A 19,187-nucleotide genomic window follows, 5' to 3' on the forward strand; every position below is an offset into this window, starting at 1 on the left:
GGCATTCCCATGAAAGATTAAAATGTTTGTATTTGTAGGAATGGAAGATGTTTTTCTTGAGTATATAGGATGTTCCCAGAGAGGGAGTTACATATCCAGGTGGCTTTTCTATTAAGAACTGATTTGTCTAAGAATTTGTGGTGTGCCTTATGGAAAGTAAGACACAAATACATTCTTATGGTCCAAGATTCAAACTCCACAGCTCCACAGTGTGGGAGATCTCTCCCCCCACCTTCCCTGATTCATGCCCTCCCTTCTCCACCCTCTTCTGAGCCCCCAGGAGACTGCATCAGTGGGCTCCCTTTTCCCCTGGCTTCCTGTTGGTTGGCTAGTGGTGTGAACCAGCAGGTGATGGGTAAGGGAGGAGAGCGGGCTTGGACACTGGCTTCCCAGCCCTCTCCTTGCATCGCCAGGGCCGCAGCATCCCTCCACCCAAGGTCTCCTGCCATCAGGACCTGCCCAAGGGCTCATTCTCTCTGGACCACCAGCCCCTACCCTTGGCCCTCCAAAGCTAAGGCTGGTAATGGTGCCCCACTGTTTGTAGCCCAGGGTACCATCCTTATTGGCTCCTCTGTACCCTATCCTTGCCTTATAAGTGGTCCCTTCATTAAACTCTGCTGAATTGACCCAGTTTGGTGTCCTGTCTGTTAGCTGTCAGACCTTGATTGATCTCTACTGAATTCAGAACAGAACATGAAAGTCCCCTTGCTCTCATTCCCTGCCAAGTAAACGCTGTAAGTGGTCTGGGACCATCCTTCCTGCCCCCACTTTCTATGGTGTCATGGGTTTTTACTGAGTAACTTGGGATTGGAACCCAGCTCCTTCGTGGGCCAGGAGACAGAGTCCAGTGGTGTCATCTGCTCCCAGGTTTCCCTCTTTGGCCGGCAGAGCAGTTTTTCATGGAAAGACGAGGCAGGTTTGTCTTGTGGAGAAAGCTCAGCTGTCTGTGGTGGCCCCCAGTCATTTGTTTTCATGACCATAGACCACACAGCCAGTCACCCATTTTCGTCCCGTCTCATCGCAGTCTGGCCCACTCGACCAGCCAGGGATGGGAGGCAGGTGGTCCTGATAGCTGAGCCAGGCCAGGCTGCCTGAACTCACTCACTCAGCCTCTGGTGCCACCTGCCCAGCGCCGCGTGAGGCCCCAGCCAAGCCTCGCCACCTTTGGTCACTTTGCTGAAACATTGTCCTTCCATTTACTGTTTTTCAGCCTTCCTGACTTTTCCTCCAAGATATCATCAAGGTCTCTGAGAGGATTTCCTTAATAACATTAGGGAGAGGGTAGAAAATAGGAGGGGAAAACTCTTCTGACTTAAGCCCCATAAAGTGTAAGCACTTTGAGGGCAGAGACATTTTCCATTAAAAAAAAAAAAAGCCTTAAAGATTAGTAGAAATGTATTTCATATTCATTGCAAAGTCCTCAAATACAACAGTATATAAGGCAGAAAGTAAATGTTACTCTATATTCCCATTTCCCAGCATAAAAAGCCCTATTAAGTGCTAGGCGTTTTGAGACTTTTTCTATGCATATCATTTGAGGCTTTTTCTATGCATATGTAAAATTTGTCTGTCCAACTTTTTTGCATACACAGGATTACACCATAATTTCTATTCTGTAATGTTTATTCATTAGTCTATCTTGGAAAACCTTTTATTGTCAATCCTCGTGGAACTACTCGATCCTTTATCAGCTGCATAACACTCCATAATGTTATAAACGTATCATAATACCTTAGGGATTGCCATTTACTTTTTTTCCTATAACAACACTACAGTGAGCATTCTTGTACATAAATCTTTAGATATTTGCGTCAGAACTTCTAAAGGTAATGTCCTTGGGTAGGAATTGCTGAATCAAAGTTGTTACAAATTTTCTGTTTTTATGGTTATGGATTTAGATTTAAGAGACTTTTCTGCTTTGAAAAAGACCACAAAGAATTCCAAACATACATACGTATGTGTATATACATGTGTGTCTGTGAATATACAGTATGTTTCTAGCTTCCGCTCTTCTCTGAGTTTCCAACTCATACCTACACATCCATATTATGTCTCTAATTAGTTGTCTATTAAGTTCTGGTTCCACAGATAAATACACTCTTGCCCTTGCCATCTAGTTCTCCCCGCAGTGTTCCTTCACCCAGCAAATGGCACCAACACTCACCCAGCTGCTTAAATCACTCCTCCTTCCCCATCAACTCTCCCCAAACTCCCTTTCCACTGAAGCCTGAATACAGACTACTATATACAGTGGGTCTACTTGTTGTGGTTCTTTTTTTCAAATGTATATTTCAATTTCTACTTAAGTATAGCCTGAACAGTTCCTTAAGACTCAGAAATCCACAAAACTGCTTGTAGTAGAAGGTAATTAAAGAGACTTTCATGCTGTCATGCCCCGGAGCAGTCATTTATTAACAACTTCCCACATTTCGCAGTTTCTTTTTTTTTTTTAATTAATTTATTTATTTTGGCTGCATTGGGTCTTCATTGTGCGCGGGCTTCTCATTGTGGTGGCGTCTCTTGTTGCGGAGCGCGGGCTCTGGAGCGCAGGTTCAGTGGTTGTGGCGCACGGGCTTAGCTCCTCCGTGGCATGTGGGATCTTCCCAGACCAGGGCTCGAACCTGTGTCCCCGGCATCGGCAGGTGGATTCTTAATTAATTTATTTATTTTTGCTGTGTTGGGTCTTGGTTTCTGTGCGAGGGCTTTCTCTAGTTGCAGCAAGCAGGGGCCACTCTTCATCGCGGTGCGCGGGCCTCTCACTATCGCGGCCTCTCTTGTTGCGGAGCACAGGCTCCAGACGCGCAGGCTCAGTAGTTGTGGCTCACGGGCCTGGTTGCTCTGCGGCATGTGGGATCCTCCCAGACCAAGGCTCGAACCCGTGTCCCCTGCATTAGCAGGCAGATTCTCAACCGCTGCGCCACCAGGGAAGCCCGGCAGGTGGATTCTTAACCATTGCGCCACCAAGGAAGTCCCTTTTTCGCAGTTTCTAAAAATGAGCTCTACCAGGGTAGGAACCTAATGTTTTCTTTGAAGATTAAAGGGCTTATTAGGAAGTGGGTTTTTTTCTCACTTTCCAATCAATTTTTCAGTTCCTGCTGAGACCATTTTATCATGCAGGGTAATAGTAAAGGTGGAGACTCCCATCTTGGACTCTCAGGCAGCCCCAAGACGGGACCCGGGCAAGAAGGAGAGTCCACGTGTGTCCGGAGCTGGGGCCAGTCACCCTGGGTACCTGAGCAGCCCTGCAGGCGAGGGCGGCACATGGGGACCTGAGACACCAAGCGCCCCCATGAATTGCCCGCATATTTCTTCCTCAAGGAGAAGCTGTCATGTCATCCTGTAGTGTCCTGTATTCTAAGAGCTTCACCATTCTTACCATATTTTACAGCTAAAAGTGTTTGTTGCATAACGAAGACACAGTACGCTGTCTCTCTCTCTCTCTCTCCATCGGTGCCTCCGTCTCAACCCCTGTCTATGGACAACTGGCTTACTGAAGTTCCTTGTCTCAGTTGCAGTGATTAGCAAAGTCATCCCCAAAGAAAAGACAAGTGACAATCATGAGAGAAACTCACTTTCTCTTTTCTCTCGTTCTTAAATATGTTGTCCTTCTGGGTCATTCAGGGGAGGCGGGAGAGGGAGCCAGTGTTCACTGGGCACCCACCGTGGGCCAGGCCCTGCTGAGTACCTTATATGCATATGTCTTCTAATCTCATCATCACAACAATCCTGTGAGCTACACACTGCAATATCCCTGGTCTCTCCATGCTCCAAACCAGGAGGCACACAGAGGTTAAGTAACCTCAGCAAGATCACCGAGGTCTTCTTCAAAAGTTGGAAGTGTTTCAGAAAACATTTCAGACATCCACCGTCATCTAGAAATGCTGGTTTTCCATTCACCTGGTTAATTCTTACAACTCTCCCATCGCATGTCTAATGTAAAGGTTCTGTGGGCTCCTAAGGCATGCTCTGTGGAAGGCTTTTTCTCCCGGGAGTTCATGGCCCCTCTGGGCCCCATGCTCATGCCCTGGGCTTCTCTCCAGCGCCTCTCATGTCTGTACTTGCGTCCACTTGGATGGGCAGTGCTCAGCTGTGCTGCTCAGTTGCTAAATGTTTTGAACATTTTACGTGGGGATAAAAGGGTTCTAAGATCAAATTAGTTTTGGAAACCTGAGAATAACTAGAGTTAAACAGTTTTCTTCGGGATATCTCAGAGCCTTTCTAGCATTGGTGTATATTTTGAATCTGCAGGAAGAATCGAGTGTCTGGGGCTTCCTCAACTTCCTGGGATGTGGAATCTGTTTTGTCTACCGGACGTCTTGCAGGGATGTGTGTTCTCTAGACGACATTCAGAGAAATGCTGGTTTAAATCCTTCTTGTGTTTTCATCAGTAAGCACAAGTACCATAATGTATCAAAAAGCCCTAATGGTAGTTACTGGAATGAATGAAGAGTGAGTAGGAAGTCAGGCAGTGAAGGAGGATCATCTTTGCCATTAGACGTACTGAGTCCTGGTCCACCTTTTAGCCATGTGTCCCTTGGTAAGTTACTTAATTTCTCTAATTGTAGCCTCCCCGGCTGTAAAATAGGACTGCGTATGCCTACCTCGTGGGGCGCTGTAGAGGCTAATTGCGTTGGGGTGGTTGGTGTGGGCCCGGCACAGAGTGGACCCTAAACAGTGGAAGCTGTTTACCCCCACCCTTCCTCCCTCCTTTTCACATGCATTCAGAGACACCACCAAAAGAATCATTCTTAGGCAGCTCAGATTCATTCCTTCATCCACATGATAAGGGCCAACTTGCAAAACACTGTATGCTAAGTGCCTTGTGATCTAGTTAAATTCTACTCAACAGAATTAGTATGACTTTAGTGATAGCCAAAGGTATTCTGTTAAGACATGTCTAGACTAAAGAATTCTTTACCAGGGAAGGAAGAAATAATTGCCCTTATCTTTGACTTTGTAAGCAAGCTATTTTTATTTATTTTCTTTGAATTTTTGAATTTTATTTTTTTTATACAGCAGGTTCTTATTAGTCATCCATTTTATACACATCAGTGTATACATGTCAATCCCAATCGCCCAATTCATCACACCCCCACCCCCACCCCCCACTGCTTTCCCCCCTTGGTGTCCATACCTTTGTTCTCTACATCTGTGTCTCTATTTCTGACCTGCAAACCAGTTCATCTGTACCATTTTTCTAGGTTCCACATATATGCGTTAATATACGATATTTGTTTTTCTCTTTCTGACTTACTTCACTCTGTATGACAGTCTCTAGATTCATCCACGTCTCTACAAATGACCCAGTTTCGTTCCTCTTTATGGCTGAGTAATATTCCATTGTATATATGTACCACATCTTCTTTATCCATTCGTCTGTTAATGGGCATTTAGGTTGCTTCCATGACCTGGCTATTGTAAATAGTGCTGCAATGAACATTGGGGTGCATGTGTCTTTTTGAATTATGGTTTTCTCTGGGTATATGCTCAGTAGTGGGATTGCTGGGTCCTATGGTAATTCTATTTTTATTTTTTTAAGGAACCTCCATGCTGTTCTCCAAAGTGGCTGTATCAATTTACATTCCCACCAACAGTGCAAAAAGGTTCCTTTTTAGCCACACCCTCTCCAGCATTTGTTGTTTGTAGATTTTCTGATGATGCCCATTCTAACTGGTGTGACGTGATACCTCACTGTAGTTTTGATTTGCATTTCTCTAATAATTAGTGATGTTGAGCAGATTTTCATGTGCTTCTTGGCCATCTGTATGTCTTCTTTGGAGAAATGTCTATTTAGGTCTTCTGCCCATTTTTGGATCCAGTTGTTTGTTTTTTTAATATTGAGCTGCATGAGCTGTTTATATATTTTGGAGATTAATCCTTTGTCCATTGATTCGTTTGCAGATATTTTCTCCCATTCTGAGGGTTGTCTTTTTCGTCTTGTTTGTAGTTTCCTTTGCTGTGCAAAAGCTTTTAAGTTTCATTAGGTCCCATTTGTTTATTTTTGTTTTCGTTTCCATTACTCTAGGAGGTGGATCAAAAAAGATCTTAGTGTGATTTATGTCAAAGAGTGTTCTTCCTGTGTTTTCCTCTAAGAGTTTTATAGTGTCCGGTCTTACATTAGGTCTTTAATCCATTTTGAGTTTGTTTTTGTATATGGTGTTAGGGAGTGTTCTAATTTCATTCTTTTACATGTAGCTGTCCATTTTTCCCACCACCACTTATTGAAGACGCTGTCTTTTCTCCATTGTATATCCTTGCCTCCTTTGTCATAGACTAGTTGACCATAGGTGTGTGGGTTTATCTCTGGGCTTTCTATCCTGTTCCATTGATCTATATTTCTGTTTTTGTGCCAGTACCATATTGTCTTGATTACTGTAGCTTTTTAGTACAGTGTGAAGTCAGGGAGTCTGATTCCTCCAGCTCCGTTTTTTTCCCTCAAGATTGTGTTGGCTACTTGGGGTCTTTTGTGTCTCCATACAAATTTTAAGATTTTTTGTTCTAGTTCTGTAAAAAATGCCATTGGTAATTTGATAGAGATTGCATTGAATCTGTAGATTGCTTTGGGTAGCATTTTCACAGTATTGATTCTTCCAATCCAAGAACATGGTGTATCTCTCCATCTGTTTGTATCATCTTTAATTTCTTTCATCAGTGTCTTATAGTGTTCTGCATACAGGTCTTTTGTCTCCCTAGGTAGGTTTATTCCTAGGTATTTTATTCTTTTTGTTGCAATGCTAAATGGGAGTGTTTCCTTAATTTCTCTTTCTGATCTTTCACTGTTACTCTATAGGAATGCAAGAGATTTCTGTGCATTAATTTTGTGTCCTGCAACTTTACCAGATTCATTGATTAGCTCTAGTAGTTTTCTGGTGGCATCTTTAGGATTCTCTATGTATAGTATCATACCATCTGCAAACAGTGACACTTTTACTTCTTCTTTTCCAATTTGTATTCCTTTTATTTCATTTTCTTCTCTGATTGCCTTGGCTAGGACTTCCAAAACTATGTCAAATAATAGTGGTGAGAGTGGACATCCTTGTCTTGTTCCTGATCTTAGAGGAAATGCTTTCAGTTTTTCACCATTGAGAACAATGCTTGCTGTGAGTTTGTCATATATGGCCTTTATTATGTTGAGGTAGGTTCATTCTATGCCCACTTTCTGGAGAGTTTTTATCATAAGTGGGTGTTGAATTTTTTCAAAAGCTTTTTCTGCATCTATTGAGATGATCATATGGTTTTTATTCTTCAATTTGTTAATGTGGTTTATCACATTGATTGATTTGCGTATATTGAAGAATCCTTGCATCCCTGGGATAAATCCCACTTGATCATGGTGTATGATCCTTTTAATGTGTTGTTGGATTCTGTTTGCTAGTATTTTGTTGAGGATTTTTTAAGCAAGCTATTTTTAGAATAGGGAAGTTCTCAACCCGAATTGCTCTCTTCCCTCTGAAGCTACCCTGGTGGTCAGCAACCATTCATGCCCCTTCTGGAAGTCACCAAGGATGCACTGAACCTGCCTCTGATTTCTTTAGGGTCTACAAGCACCCCCAGTGACTTATGGTACAACTTTATCGAGCTGCCCTACCACGGGGAAAGCATCAGCATGCTGATCGCGCTGCCGACAGAGAGCTCCACCCCACTCTCGGCCATCATCCCGCACATCAGCACCAAGACCATAGACAGCTGGATGAGCACCATGGTGCCCAAGAGGGTGCAGGTCATCCTGCCCAAGTAAGTAGCCCCTTTCCCTAAAAGAGAAAACAACAGGACTACTGGATCCCTGGGAGTGATTGTGTCAGTTACTGGACAACTGAAGGCTGAAATAGACATATCATGAAACCTGCCTCATTTTGCAGAAATTGCATGGTGGGACTACAAGGCTGTGCTTTTGTAAAAGTTGGTTTTCAATCCCTGTGCCTCTTATATGGCAGGATAGTGATGATGGGGAAGGAAAGAAGGCAGCCTGGTCTCTAAGCCTCCACAAGACTACAGCTCTTGTGCCACTACAAGGGCTTTTAATACAGGTCACTGTTCAAAAGACTGAAAAGCAGATGCATATCATCATCTGATAGTATGCTGAAAATACAGTGAAGTTTAGTAGTGCTCCGTGTGTTTTGATAAGGAGTTTCATCTTAGGTACTTAAGTTTTAGCTGCAAGTTGCTAAAGGCCAAGGTCCAAAAGGTAGGTAATAAGGAAATATTTTGAAGCCACCCAGGCAGAGTTCTTACATTAGTATCTAGGGCAGTTTTTCTAGTATACCCTAAAAGTATAATATAAATGAAACCTGAACTGTTAGGACTTGAAACCAAGGGGAAAGGAATCCCAAATTCTGTCTGATTCCTAAATTTCTAACAGGTCAGAGAATACTTTGCCCAGATGTGTGAAGCAGGCAGTGAATGTCCCCTTTTTATAAACTTCTCAACATTACTGTTTTGTCAGTACCCAGGGCTTTAAACCACCCAGGCCTCAGTGGTGGTGGCAATACTTTCCAGTTCTAATAGCTTTTAATTCTCTAGCCACTGAGTTAAGTAATCAGAAGAGTACATTCATAATAAGTATTAGTAATTCTTATTAGTATTAGTAATTCTCCCAAGAATATTTCTTTTTTTTTTAAATTAATTAATTTATTTATTTATTTTTGGCTGTGTTGGGTCTTCATTTCTGTGCAAGGGCTTTCTCTAGTTGTGGCAAGCGGGGGCCACTCTTCATCGCGGTGCGCGGGCCTCTCACTATCGCGGCCTCTCTTGTTGCGGAGCACAGGCTCCAGACGTGCAGGCTCAGTAGTTGTGGCTCACGGGCTTAGTTGCTCCGCGGCACGTGGGATCTTCCCAGACCAGGGCTCGAACCCGTGTCCCCTGCATTAGCAGGCAGATTCTCAACCACTGCGCCACCAGGGAAGCCCGAGTATTTCTTTTTGTTGTAAAATAAGCCTTCACATAGGCAGTGCTTGCCATAAATGAAGAAGCTGGTGATGTAAATAAATTATAGTTATAATGGTAAATTACCATATAAATTACCATAATAGCCCATCTGTGATGAGAATCTGCTCACTTAGCCTTGCCGCTTTTCCACAGGATGTGATAAAATCTGGTAAAACGTCCTCTGATGCTAGATTTAATAACTGACATTTACATATCTATAGCTATAACGCCAGATAGTCCACAAATGTCCAAGAAATCCATATCACACCCAAATGAATACCACTCCTAATGTTTGCCCCTGTTTTAATGGTAAAATGCTTCCAGAATCCCAACACGAACTAGCAGCAATGTATTTCCTCTCTTTTGACCATCCCCAATCCCAGTAAGTATGGTGGCTCTTACAGCAGCCAAGATCATGGCTCTGTTGTTGGGTATGGGGAAGAACAGTAGATGTTCCAGAATACCAGACACTCATCAACACCCTGTTACCGAATCCAAGCTTGTATTTCTCGCCACATGACAGACCAGTAAATCAAGAAATGTCAAGGAATAGCAACTTTATTCAGAAAGCCAGCAGACTGAGAAGATGGTGGACTAGTGTCCCAAAGAACCATCTTGCCTGAGTTAGAATTCAGGCTTCTCTTATACTAAAAGGGGAGGGAGTAAAGTCAAACATTTCCTGGTTCCCATCAGCCTCCAGAGGGGATGTGTTCATTTCTTCCTTCCTGCAGTCATTCACAGGTGGGCCTGGTCAAGATAGTTACTGTGAGCTAAACAGAAGTATTTTAGCTTAATGCTTATTACCTGGGAGGCAGGGTTCCCAGAGATGGGCCATTTATGTGTAATTTAAGCTTATAGGCAACATCCCTTTAATGATTAACTTGCAATAGCATACAAAGTTTCTTCCCTATTGCAACCCTGCATCTCCTCATCAGCATAAGAGAAAGTGCTTCTGTAGATCTTCCTAGGACTGGAATGGGGAGCCTGTTGCCCATGAGGGTAAGGACACCCCTACTTGCTGATACTGTGCCATTTTGCCAGGTATGTGTTTGAGAGATGAGTTGTTCTCTACTTACCTGGTACTTAAATCTTGGGATTAAAATTAAAGTTATAGGTGTTCAGAGTGTACTTTAAAAAGGATCTGTTTGTACACCTTTTTTCCACTGGCACTGACTATATCACTTTATATCATGTATAGTATATTGATTTTCCCCCTATTTTCTGCTTTCGTGCTAGGTTCACAGCTGTAGCACAAACAGATTTGAAGGAGCCGCTGAAGGTCCTTGGCATCACCGATATGTTTGATCCATCAAAGGCAAATTTTGCAAAAATAACAAGTATGTTCAATTTAAAACTTGCTCTTAAACTTGTGGAATATGTTACTAATTGAGTCTCTGATTTGTTTAGAAAGAAAAGGTCAAAATTAGGAATGTGCTGCCATAAAACTCTCCAAGGCTTAATCTGATATATCACCCAATGATGCTGTTGAACCTTCATCACTTAAATCAGCATGTCATCCATCCCTACATTTCACATGTACATTTCATGTGAAGCCCACACGATCCCACACATTTAAAGAAGCATTTCAGTGGCTCACGGGCCCAGCCACTCCGCGGCATGTGGGATCTTCCCAGACCGGGGCATGAACCCGTGTCCCCTGCATCGGCAGGCAGACCCTCAACCGCTGTGCCACCAGGGAAGCCCTCTGCTCCTGCTCTTCACTAATATGCCCGTAAGATGAGTGACTTTTGTTATGAAAAGACAGCACTTACCACGCCACTAATTAGCCATGTGATTGGGGGCAGATTTCTTAACAGTCTGGTCCTCGCTTTCCCCATCTGTAAGTGCCTTTTTTTTCTGGATCTGACATTCTGTAATTGAAAAATAATACTGTTGGCTTGCTTCTTCTGGAAAACTAGGCTACCTTTTTAAAGCCCTGCTCTTTTCATTTTTTAATAAAATTCTTAGTGATCAGAGTTGAATTGATAGAGTCACTAACACATTTGGGATCCGGGACTCCCTCCTCTGAAGTGATGTCACAGTTCACTTAGCAGAGACTGAAATTAACCATGGGTGACCCTCACCCTACATGCAGCCTTCAGTCACTAGGACTGTAAGAGGTCACTTCTTCTGACACCTTTTAAGAATTGGAGCTTGCCATGGCGTTGAGGTTACTTCCGCCACTAACCCGATGGCCTCCATATCAAATAAGTGCTGTTTTTGTTTTGTTTTCTGGAAACAGGGTCCGAAAACCTTCATGTTTCTCACATCTTGCAAAAAGCGAAAATTGAAGTCAGTGAAGATGGAACCAAAGCTTCAGCAGCAACAAGTAAGTAAGCCCTGGGTCCGCAAGTAAGTAAGCCCTGGGCAGGACAGGTCCTGGTGAAGGGAGCAAGTGTACCCTGGTCCACTCATCAACTTAACGAATGTGTCCTGAGCCCTATTTCTAGCCAAGCACTGTGGATTGACCCTCGGGAGACAGTGGTGACTTTAGGAGGGTCTGCATCCACGAAGCTCAGAGTCTGTTACATTAAGGAAAGCACTTCAGTAGAAATTCCTCTAGGACAGGAGTTGGCAAACTTCTTCTATAAAGAGCTAGATAGTATATAGTTTCTGCTTTGTGAGCTATACAGGGTCGCTCACAACTTCTCAACTCTACCCCTGCAGTGTGAAAGCAGCATAGACTATACAGGCAAATGGGCGTGGCTGTGTTCCAATAAATCTTTCTTCACAAAAGCAGGGCCCCTCAGACTTGGCCTAAGGATGGCAGTTTACTGATCCCGCTCTCAGAAGGATGAAACATATTGTGGGTTCTTATCGACAGAAAAGACCCATCTTCACATTAAAACATAAAATAATAGCAACTACTAATAGGAAAATAGCCAGTTGGGTCTGGACGAAGGACGAAGTGAAGAATTAACAAGCAGCTATTGTTGCTATACAAGATTGCTCTGCAGCCTTCCTCGATAATTAGAACATCCACGTTTGCTTTCTCCTCAATAGCTTATATAATTAAGCTAGAGAAAATAGAACAATGTTAGGTTGGTTTTTGTACCCCCTAATTATCCACATGAGATTGGATGAATAGATCTGGCCAAACTCTGTGAATTCATAAAGTGAAGATCTTAGCTATACCTGTAACTAGGTCAAATATTTCTGGTCATTAAAAGGCATCATTTATACTCAAAATAGACATTTTATTGCCTTTCTAGAATAAACATTTATTTTTTATTCCTTTAAAATAGGGTTTAAAACAAAGACCTAGAAAGTGATATCTAAATTTTGCCAAAGTTGTTGAGCAATTTTGCCAATTGGTATAACTATTGGAACTGACTACTTAAGATGCAGGACTCTATGCAAAATGAAAATATGGAGCCCTTTGTTCAAAACTTATTAAGAATTTCAACACAGCAATAGCAGAGCACTAAACCAAGTGCAGGGCCATTGTGAGCATGGAGCTCTTGTGACTGCCCAGGTCACATGCGCTTGAAGCCAGCCCTGCTGTATTAGTCTGCTAGGGCTGCCAGAGCAAGGTACCACAGACTAGAAGGCCTAAGCAACAGAAATTTATTTCTCACAGTTCTGGAGAATAGAAGTCCAAGATCAAGGTGTTGGCAGGGTTCCTTTCTCCTGAGGCCTCTCTCCTTGGCTTGCAGACAGCCACCTTCTCACTGTGTCCTCACATGGCCTTCTCTCTGTGTGCTCACATCCCTGGCGTCTCCCTCTCTTCTTATAAGGACACCAGTCCTATTGGATTAGGTCCCTACCTTCATGGCCTCATTTAAGCTTAAACAGTTCTTAAAGGCCCTGTCTCCAAATACAGTCACATTTGGGGTTAGGGATTCAGTATACAGGTTTTGAGGGGGTACTATTCAGTCCATAACTACCCTCCTGCAAGGCCTTATCACTGGCTTATACATCAAAGCTACCATTGGTAAACAGCAGAGTAAACATGTGTAAGACCGTAAGCCGAAATAAGTTTGCTTTCTAAGTCCCATGTCTACACCAGATGAGTTGAACAGCAGTATAAGGTAGTAGGTCCCAGATGAGCAGTCTACACTGCCAGTGAGAGGACAGTCTAGATGATGTGCTCAAAGAAGGCACAGACAAAATGGATGAGAAGTCAGTCGGTCCTTGATACAGGATTTGGATAAGCTAAAAGGTCCAGGGACCAGGCATCAGCTAGGAAGATGGTATGAATGAAAAACAGCTAATAATAATGGTGAATATGCATTGGGTGTTTATTAAGTGACAAACACTGTTCTAAGAGCTGTAACATGTTTCATTTAATCCTAATAAAAACCCTACAAGGAGTAAGTACGTTTATTAAAGGAGATGGGGCTTGTGTGGACTCAATGTGGAAGGATGGAAAGGGCCTGGCCAATGGCAGGTGTGCAATCAGTGGTGACCACTGGACCTGTTATTACATGGCTAGCCTGTGGGACAGGAATCATGTCCTGCCTTGAATTACGTGCTGCCTTGCTGGCCTCATGCTGGGCGTACAATGTATTTTCCTTTTCCTCCCACAGCTGCGATTCTGATTGCAAGGTCATCGCCTCCCTGGTTCATAGTAGACAGACCTTTTCTATTTTTCATCCGACATAATCCTACAGGTAAGTGATTCTCCTCCTCGTTTTTCGCTAGCTGTTAGTTAACTCCAGCAGCGCTGCTTTTAATCCTTGTCCCATGTGTCAACAAGTGCCAACGCTTTCAGTAATGTACCCACGCCCCTCGCAGAGAGAGGAAAATCAGGCTGTTTTTACCGAGTGTGATGGCATTTTTCAAACACAGGATTTTAGGTTTTGTTTTGTTTTGTTAACATCTCGAGAGCTCTGCAGCCCTCGAGACGTCTACTGATTTTTTTTATAAATGCAGTAGGTAAATTTTGCAGGAAGCTACCTGTCTTCAACCTTTATAAGGGCACCCTGCGGTTATGACCTGAGATTTGTTCATTCAGTCTATCTTAGCTCCATGAGTCATGGGTTCAAAGTTGGCTCTGTCCTTTAGCTTCATCTTTAAAATTAGAATAACAATAATTCCTACCTCTTAATACAGTTAGGAAGAATACTTAAGACTGTCTTTGTGGAGACGTTGTCGTCATGTTGGTACAGAGTAGAAACTAACACAGTCTAACTTTTGCTCTGCTTTTAATCAATAACGTAAGCTAATTCCTTATCCTTTTATCTCATTGCATCTTCATTGTTATAATTCGTGTGCTCCCGAGCCAAACAGTCCAATATGGGAGCCTCTAGCCACATGTGGATACTTAGCTCTTTAACTTTAATTAATTAAAATGAAATGTAATTAAAAATTCAGTGTCTTAATCACACTAGCCACATTCCAAGGGCTCAGTAGGCACATGTGACCACTGGCTACCATATTGGACGATGAAGATACACACATTCCCATCACTGCAGAAAGTTCTATTGGACAGCACTGCTTACGAGCAGTGGGTTAAACACAGCCCAGAAACCTCCCCTTAAATATACCTTCCATCTTATTTGAAGGATCGTTTTTTATAGAGTTCTGTGTTGTTTCCTTTTAATTCTCTAGGTGCTGTTTTATTCATGGGACAGATAAACAAACCCTGAAGAGTTATACAAAAGGAACCATGCAAAGCAAAGACTACTTTGCTATGAAGAAAAGACTCCTTTCCTACATCTTTCATAGTTCTGTTAAATATTTTTGTACATTACTTTCTTTTTAAAAACTAGTTCTTAGGAACAGAGACTCAATGATGCAGTGTTTCTGTTCTGGGAGGCGTTAAGGGAAAAAAGGGCAAGACGGCTGGAACACTGTACTGAGAAATGAACAGAAGCCTTCAAAATGTCTAAAAGATTCTTTAAACTACTGAGTGGTTACCTAGGTCAACAACCCTCTTGAGTATTTACTGTCCAGTTCAGGATCTTTGTTTTGTTTTGTTTATATGTGTGGCTTTTCAGAAAAAAAATTAATCAGTGTGATGGGAGGGAAAAAAGGACATTTTATGGTAGCTCTTACTTTTATATGAAAAAATATTATTGGCCTTTTAAATTTTTTTTTTGTCTCATCCAAAGTCTTGATAGTAAGAATTACTTTGGGGATAGAAATAGCGAAATCTCTAGGCTCTTTGTGTGTTTTTGTTGTTGTTGTTGTTTTATATAATGCATGTATTCACTAAAATAAAATTTAAAAAACTAATGTCTTGCTAGACAAGGTTTGCTGTTGTGCAGTGTGCCTGTCACTACTGTTCTGTACTCTTTGGATTTGCATTTTTGTATTTTGTACAAAGTAAAAATAAAGTGTTATGAGTAGTAGAAGAAAAAAAAAAGCCATTTCTCTGCTATTTGAAAATACAACAGAAGAAATAGCCTTTTAAAAGTACCTCAGCCTCTTCTAGTAAACCTTTGCACTTAGGCAAACAGCAAGAAACCCCTGGCCTTCCCTTCCCTTCCCTCTAAACCTAGCCATCAGACACTGTTCCCTGCCCCCGCACTCGCCAGTTTACAGATCACTCCGGAGAGCCACTGTCACAGTAAATCCACCTCTGATGTCAGCTGCGGTTCCTCAGGTGAGGGCCGAGGCGTCTCGGCAGAGGTAGGGATTTTGTGGCAAGAGTAGAAAGAAGTTACCTAGTGAACAGTGACTGTCTCTTTTTTTTTTTTTTTTTTTTGCGGTACGCGGGCCTCTCACTGTTGTGGCCTCTCCCGTTGCGGAGCACAGGCTCCGGAGGCGCAGGCCCAGCGGCCACGGCTCACGGGCCCAGCCGCTCTGCGGCACGTGGGATCCTCCCGGACAGGGGCACGAACCCGTGTCCCCTGGATCGGCAGACGGACCCTCAACCACCACGCCACCAGGGAAGCCCTGACTGTTTCATTTTTGATGATAGGCCGGAGCTTTTGTTTTTTGAAATGACAAGTTTTGGGTCTTTTGTGTTTTTGGAGAACTCATCACAATTCTAATGTTACCATTTTTTATTTGCCTGGTTTTTTTTGTTTGTTTTTTTACTAATTTCCTAAAGATTGGGGTAGTCTTATCTAAATCAGAATGCTTTTAAAAATATTTATCAAAACTTTGAACTTTTTTTTTTTAACCTTCGAGCTCTGTTCGTCTCTCTTTATACACTTAAACCTCACGTTCAACTCTCCACCAGTTTGCCATTTGTAAGTTGTATTCATCAAGTGGACTGAGTTTTGCTGTTTGCAACTATTTAAGTGTGGATACCTTGGTTAACCAAGAGAGAATGGAGAAAGGGGGCAATTATTTTCCTGATTTAAGAGTAAATGCCAAAAAATTATTTTGAAGGGTTACCTGAGGCCACTTGCATTCTAGCAAACATGCTAGTATAGTTATTAATGCCTCCAAAGTAGTTTTACTGGTTTTTCCAGTTTTCTGATCCCATTCAGTTATATTATTTTGAATAGTTTAAAAAAGGCATAGTGTTAGCAGTAATTTGAGAATTATACATTCATTCATTCGTTTATATACCTATTGGGGTACCAAGTACCAGGCGGTACAAAGACAAATATGTCCTTTCCTTAAGTGACTTGATTTTGGAAAGGAAAGAGAGAATCCTAGCCCAGCAAAGTATCTAACTATTGCAAGTGTATTTACAAGATGTGGAAGTAGGATCAAGCGGTCATTAGTCCAGGAGAGAGGATATAAAAGTGGCTGCAGGGTCAAGACTAGATCCCTGGGCTCTTGACTCCAGCACTGCTCATTCCAGAAAGGACCGGAAGAGTTTGCCTTTCAATATAGTGGCCCTGTTACATGATACAGGTAGTCTGCTCCCCAGTAAAATAATTAGTCAAATTTTACTGGCCACATTAAATTTTGAAGTATCTGGTCCCATTTCTGAATGCCTCTTCAATAGACTATAGCATTTCAAATTTATGATATACAAAACTTGGAAACATCTCATGGAAAATTCATAATATGAAGGTTCTCAGACTATATATATATATATATATACACACCCTATTTTTCATTTGATCCTCCCAACCTACTCACCTTTAGCCTCTCCTCATGTTGACCTAAAACACGTAGAATGCCAGGTGTTTCTCCAGCAAAGATGGGTTTATTTGGGATCAGCAGAGAATTACAATTCGGGGTCTGCAACTTTGGGGAGCCTCGTACAATCCACCCCCATGGCAAGAGAAGGAAATGCTTTTATAGAGGAGAAAAGAAAGTTGAGCGGCTGTGATAAACAAAGGGTTCATGGCTTCCCATTGGCTGAGTCCTTGCGGGGAAAGAAGAGGAGTCTGTCTTTTCCCTGTTGGACTCAACTGTCTTCACAGGGCGTGAGAGCTCTCCCTTCTGGTCTCCAGACTCTATAGCAGTTTCTGTTTATTAACTTTTTACACTTACCAGTCAACACCCAGATTCTGACCCTGGCTGACTCTTAGACCCTGTTTATAATCTCTGGACTTGGGGAAAAATTTCCTTTCAAATTATTATTTTTCTAAAATTCAACTTTTATCTTTTGATATACTTAGTGGGTCTGTCGGCCTTGTCTTCAAAATGATAAAGTTTATGAAAACTCCTTTACTTGAGGGAAACGAATACATTTAAAATATGGAGACTGCCACAAAAATGACATACCTGGGGTAAAAGACCATGTTTGCTGTGCTGCTGCGATCTATAGTAAGAAATATATATTTGGTCTTCATCCTCATTTTTGGCACAGAACTCCCAAAACCTTTGGAAGTTCTTAAGTGAGGAACACAAAAAAGGGGTCTTTTGTTATGTTAATGAGGTAACTTTTCCTGCTCCTAAGGATGGGGGTTGGTCGCCAGGAGACCCAACCACGTGATTGGAGGCGGTTGGAACTTTTAGTCCCACCCCCCTGACCTCCTGGGACAGGGGGAGGGGCTAGGGGTTCACACCAATGGCCAAAGGTCTAATCAGTCGTATTTATGAAATGAAGCCTCTGAGAAAATCCAAAATGACGATTTGCAGAGCTTCTGGGTTGGTGAACTGAACACATGGAGATACAGGGAAAGCGGCATGCTCACTGAGAGCTCCTTGCCCTTGCCCTTCCCCCAGACCTTGCCCTATTTGTCTCTTCCACTTGGCTGTTCCTGAGTTATATCCTTTTGTAAGAAACCAGTAATCTAGTAAATAAGATGTTCCTCTGCATTGTATGAGCTGCTCTAGCCAATTCATCGAACCCAAGGAGGGGGTCATGGAAACCTCTGATTTATAGCCAGTGGGTCAGAAGCCCAGGTAACCACCTGGACTTGCAATTGGCATCCGAGGTGGGAAGCAGTCCTACCGGCCTGAGCCCTTAACCTATGGAATCTGATGATACTCTCTCCGGGTAGATAGTGTCGGAATTGAGTTGAATTGTAGGACACCCAGCTGGTGTAGGGAAAACCCACACACACTGGAATTGGGTGTCAGAATCTTTATTTGCTATGTAGATATTTGAGCAAACAATCTACACGTGGATTAGATGTCATACTGAGTTCGGACAGGAGACAGGCTGCAATTTCCCTAAAGTAACAAAATGGCAGACTTCTGGAAAAGCTGAAGACAACGGCCAGTAAACTCACTCCTCTGACACTTAATGAGATGGGGACTTTCAATTCTTTTTTTTAAAATTTATTTTTATTTACTTACTTATTTGGGCTGCACCAGGTCTTAGTTGTGGCACACAGGCTTCTTAAGTTGCAGCATGCTAACTTTTAGTTGCGGCATGCATTCGGGATCTAGTTTCCCGACCAGGGATCGAACCCGGGCCCCCTGCATCGGGAGTGCAGAGTCTTACCCACTGGACCACCAAGGAAGAGCTGGGACTTTCAATTCTGCCTGAGACACAATGAAAACAAAGAGTAGGCACTGACCCAGATAAGTTGAAAGCGCTATGTCTTGTTGGCCTTCGAGTCTTTGTTCTAAAAAGGAAATGATGACGGGTGACCTGAAAAAAATGCCAATCATAAGAGAACTTTACAGAAAGACACAAGGGAGTGGCTTTTGTACCCGCAGCTCTTTGTTTTCCTGAAAATAAAAAACTGAAGGACACATGTGCTCCACATTAAGGGACTTAAGAAACTGAAGGAGGAAGGGCAGGGATTTGCTCAGAGCCGGCAGAGTAAATGTGGTCGGCGGTGACTGCCCGGTAGAGGTGAGGTTTGGGTGAGCTGCTGGACGACCTCTGTGTCCTTGACCTCCTGTGAATGCTGAAACACAGTGTCCTACCAAGAGTCCACTTCGGGCGGCCAAAGAGTGGACACCACCACTGGCTCCAAAGCCCTGTTTCTTTCAAGATTCCCCAAACTGCC

General features: G+C 42.7%; 1 protein-coding gene across 1 annotated transcript in view; it reads left to right on the forward strand.

Moving 5' to 3' along the window:
* The window catches only part of SERPINE2 (serpin family E member 2), a 72,846-nt gene extending 57,741 nt beyond the window's left edge, over positions 1-15,105 (forward strand). The window contains exons 5-9 of the mRNA XM_067740404.1: positions 7,536-7,734; positions 10,162-10,262; positions 11,168-11,254; positions 13,455-13,538; positions 14,479-15,105. Coding sequence (XP_067596505.1) covers positions 7,536-7,734; positions 10,162-10,262; positions 11,168-11,254; positions 13,455-13,538; positions 14,479-14,516 — 509 coding nt within the window. The 3' untranslated portion in view covers positions 14,517-15,105. The remainder of the gene's footprint in view (positions 1-7,535; positions 7,735-10,161; positions 10,263-11,167; positions 11,255-13,454; positions 13,539-14,478) is intronic.
* Positions 15,106-19,187: the final 4,082 nt, after the last annotated feature.

The sequence above is a fragment of the Pseudorca crassidens genome, chromosome 6 (assembly GCF_039906515.1).
Source record: "Pseudorca crassidens isolate mPseCra1 chromosome 6, mPseCra1.hap1, whole genome shotgun sequence".
Taxonomy (NCBI): Eukaryota; Metazoa; Chordata; class Mammalia; order Artiodactyla; family Delphinidae; genus Pseudorca; species Pseudorca crassidens.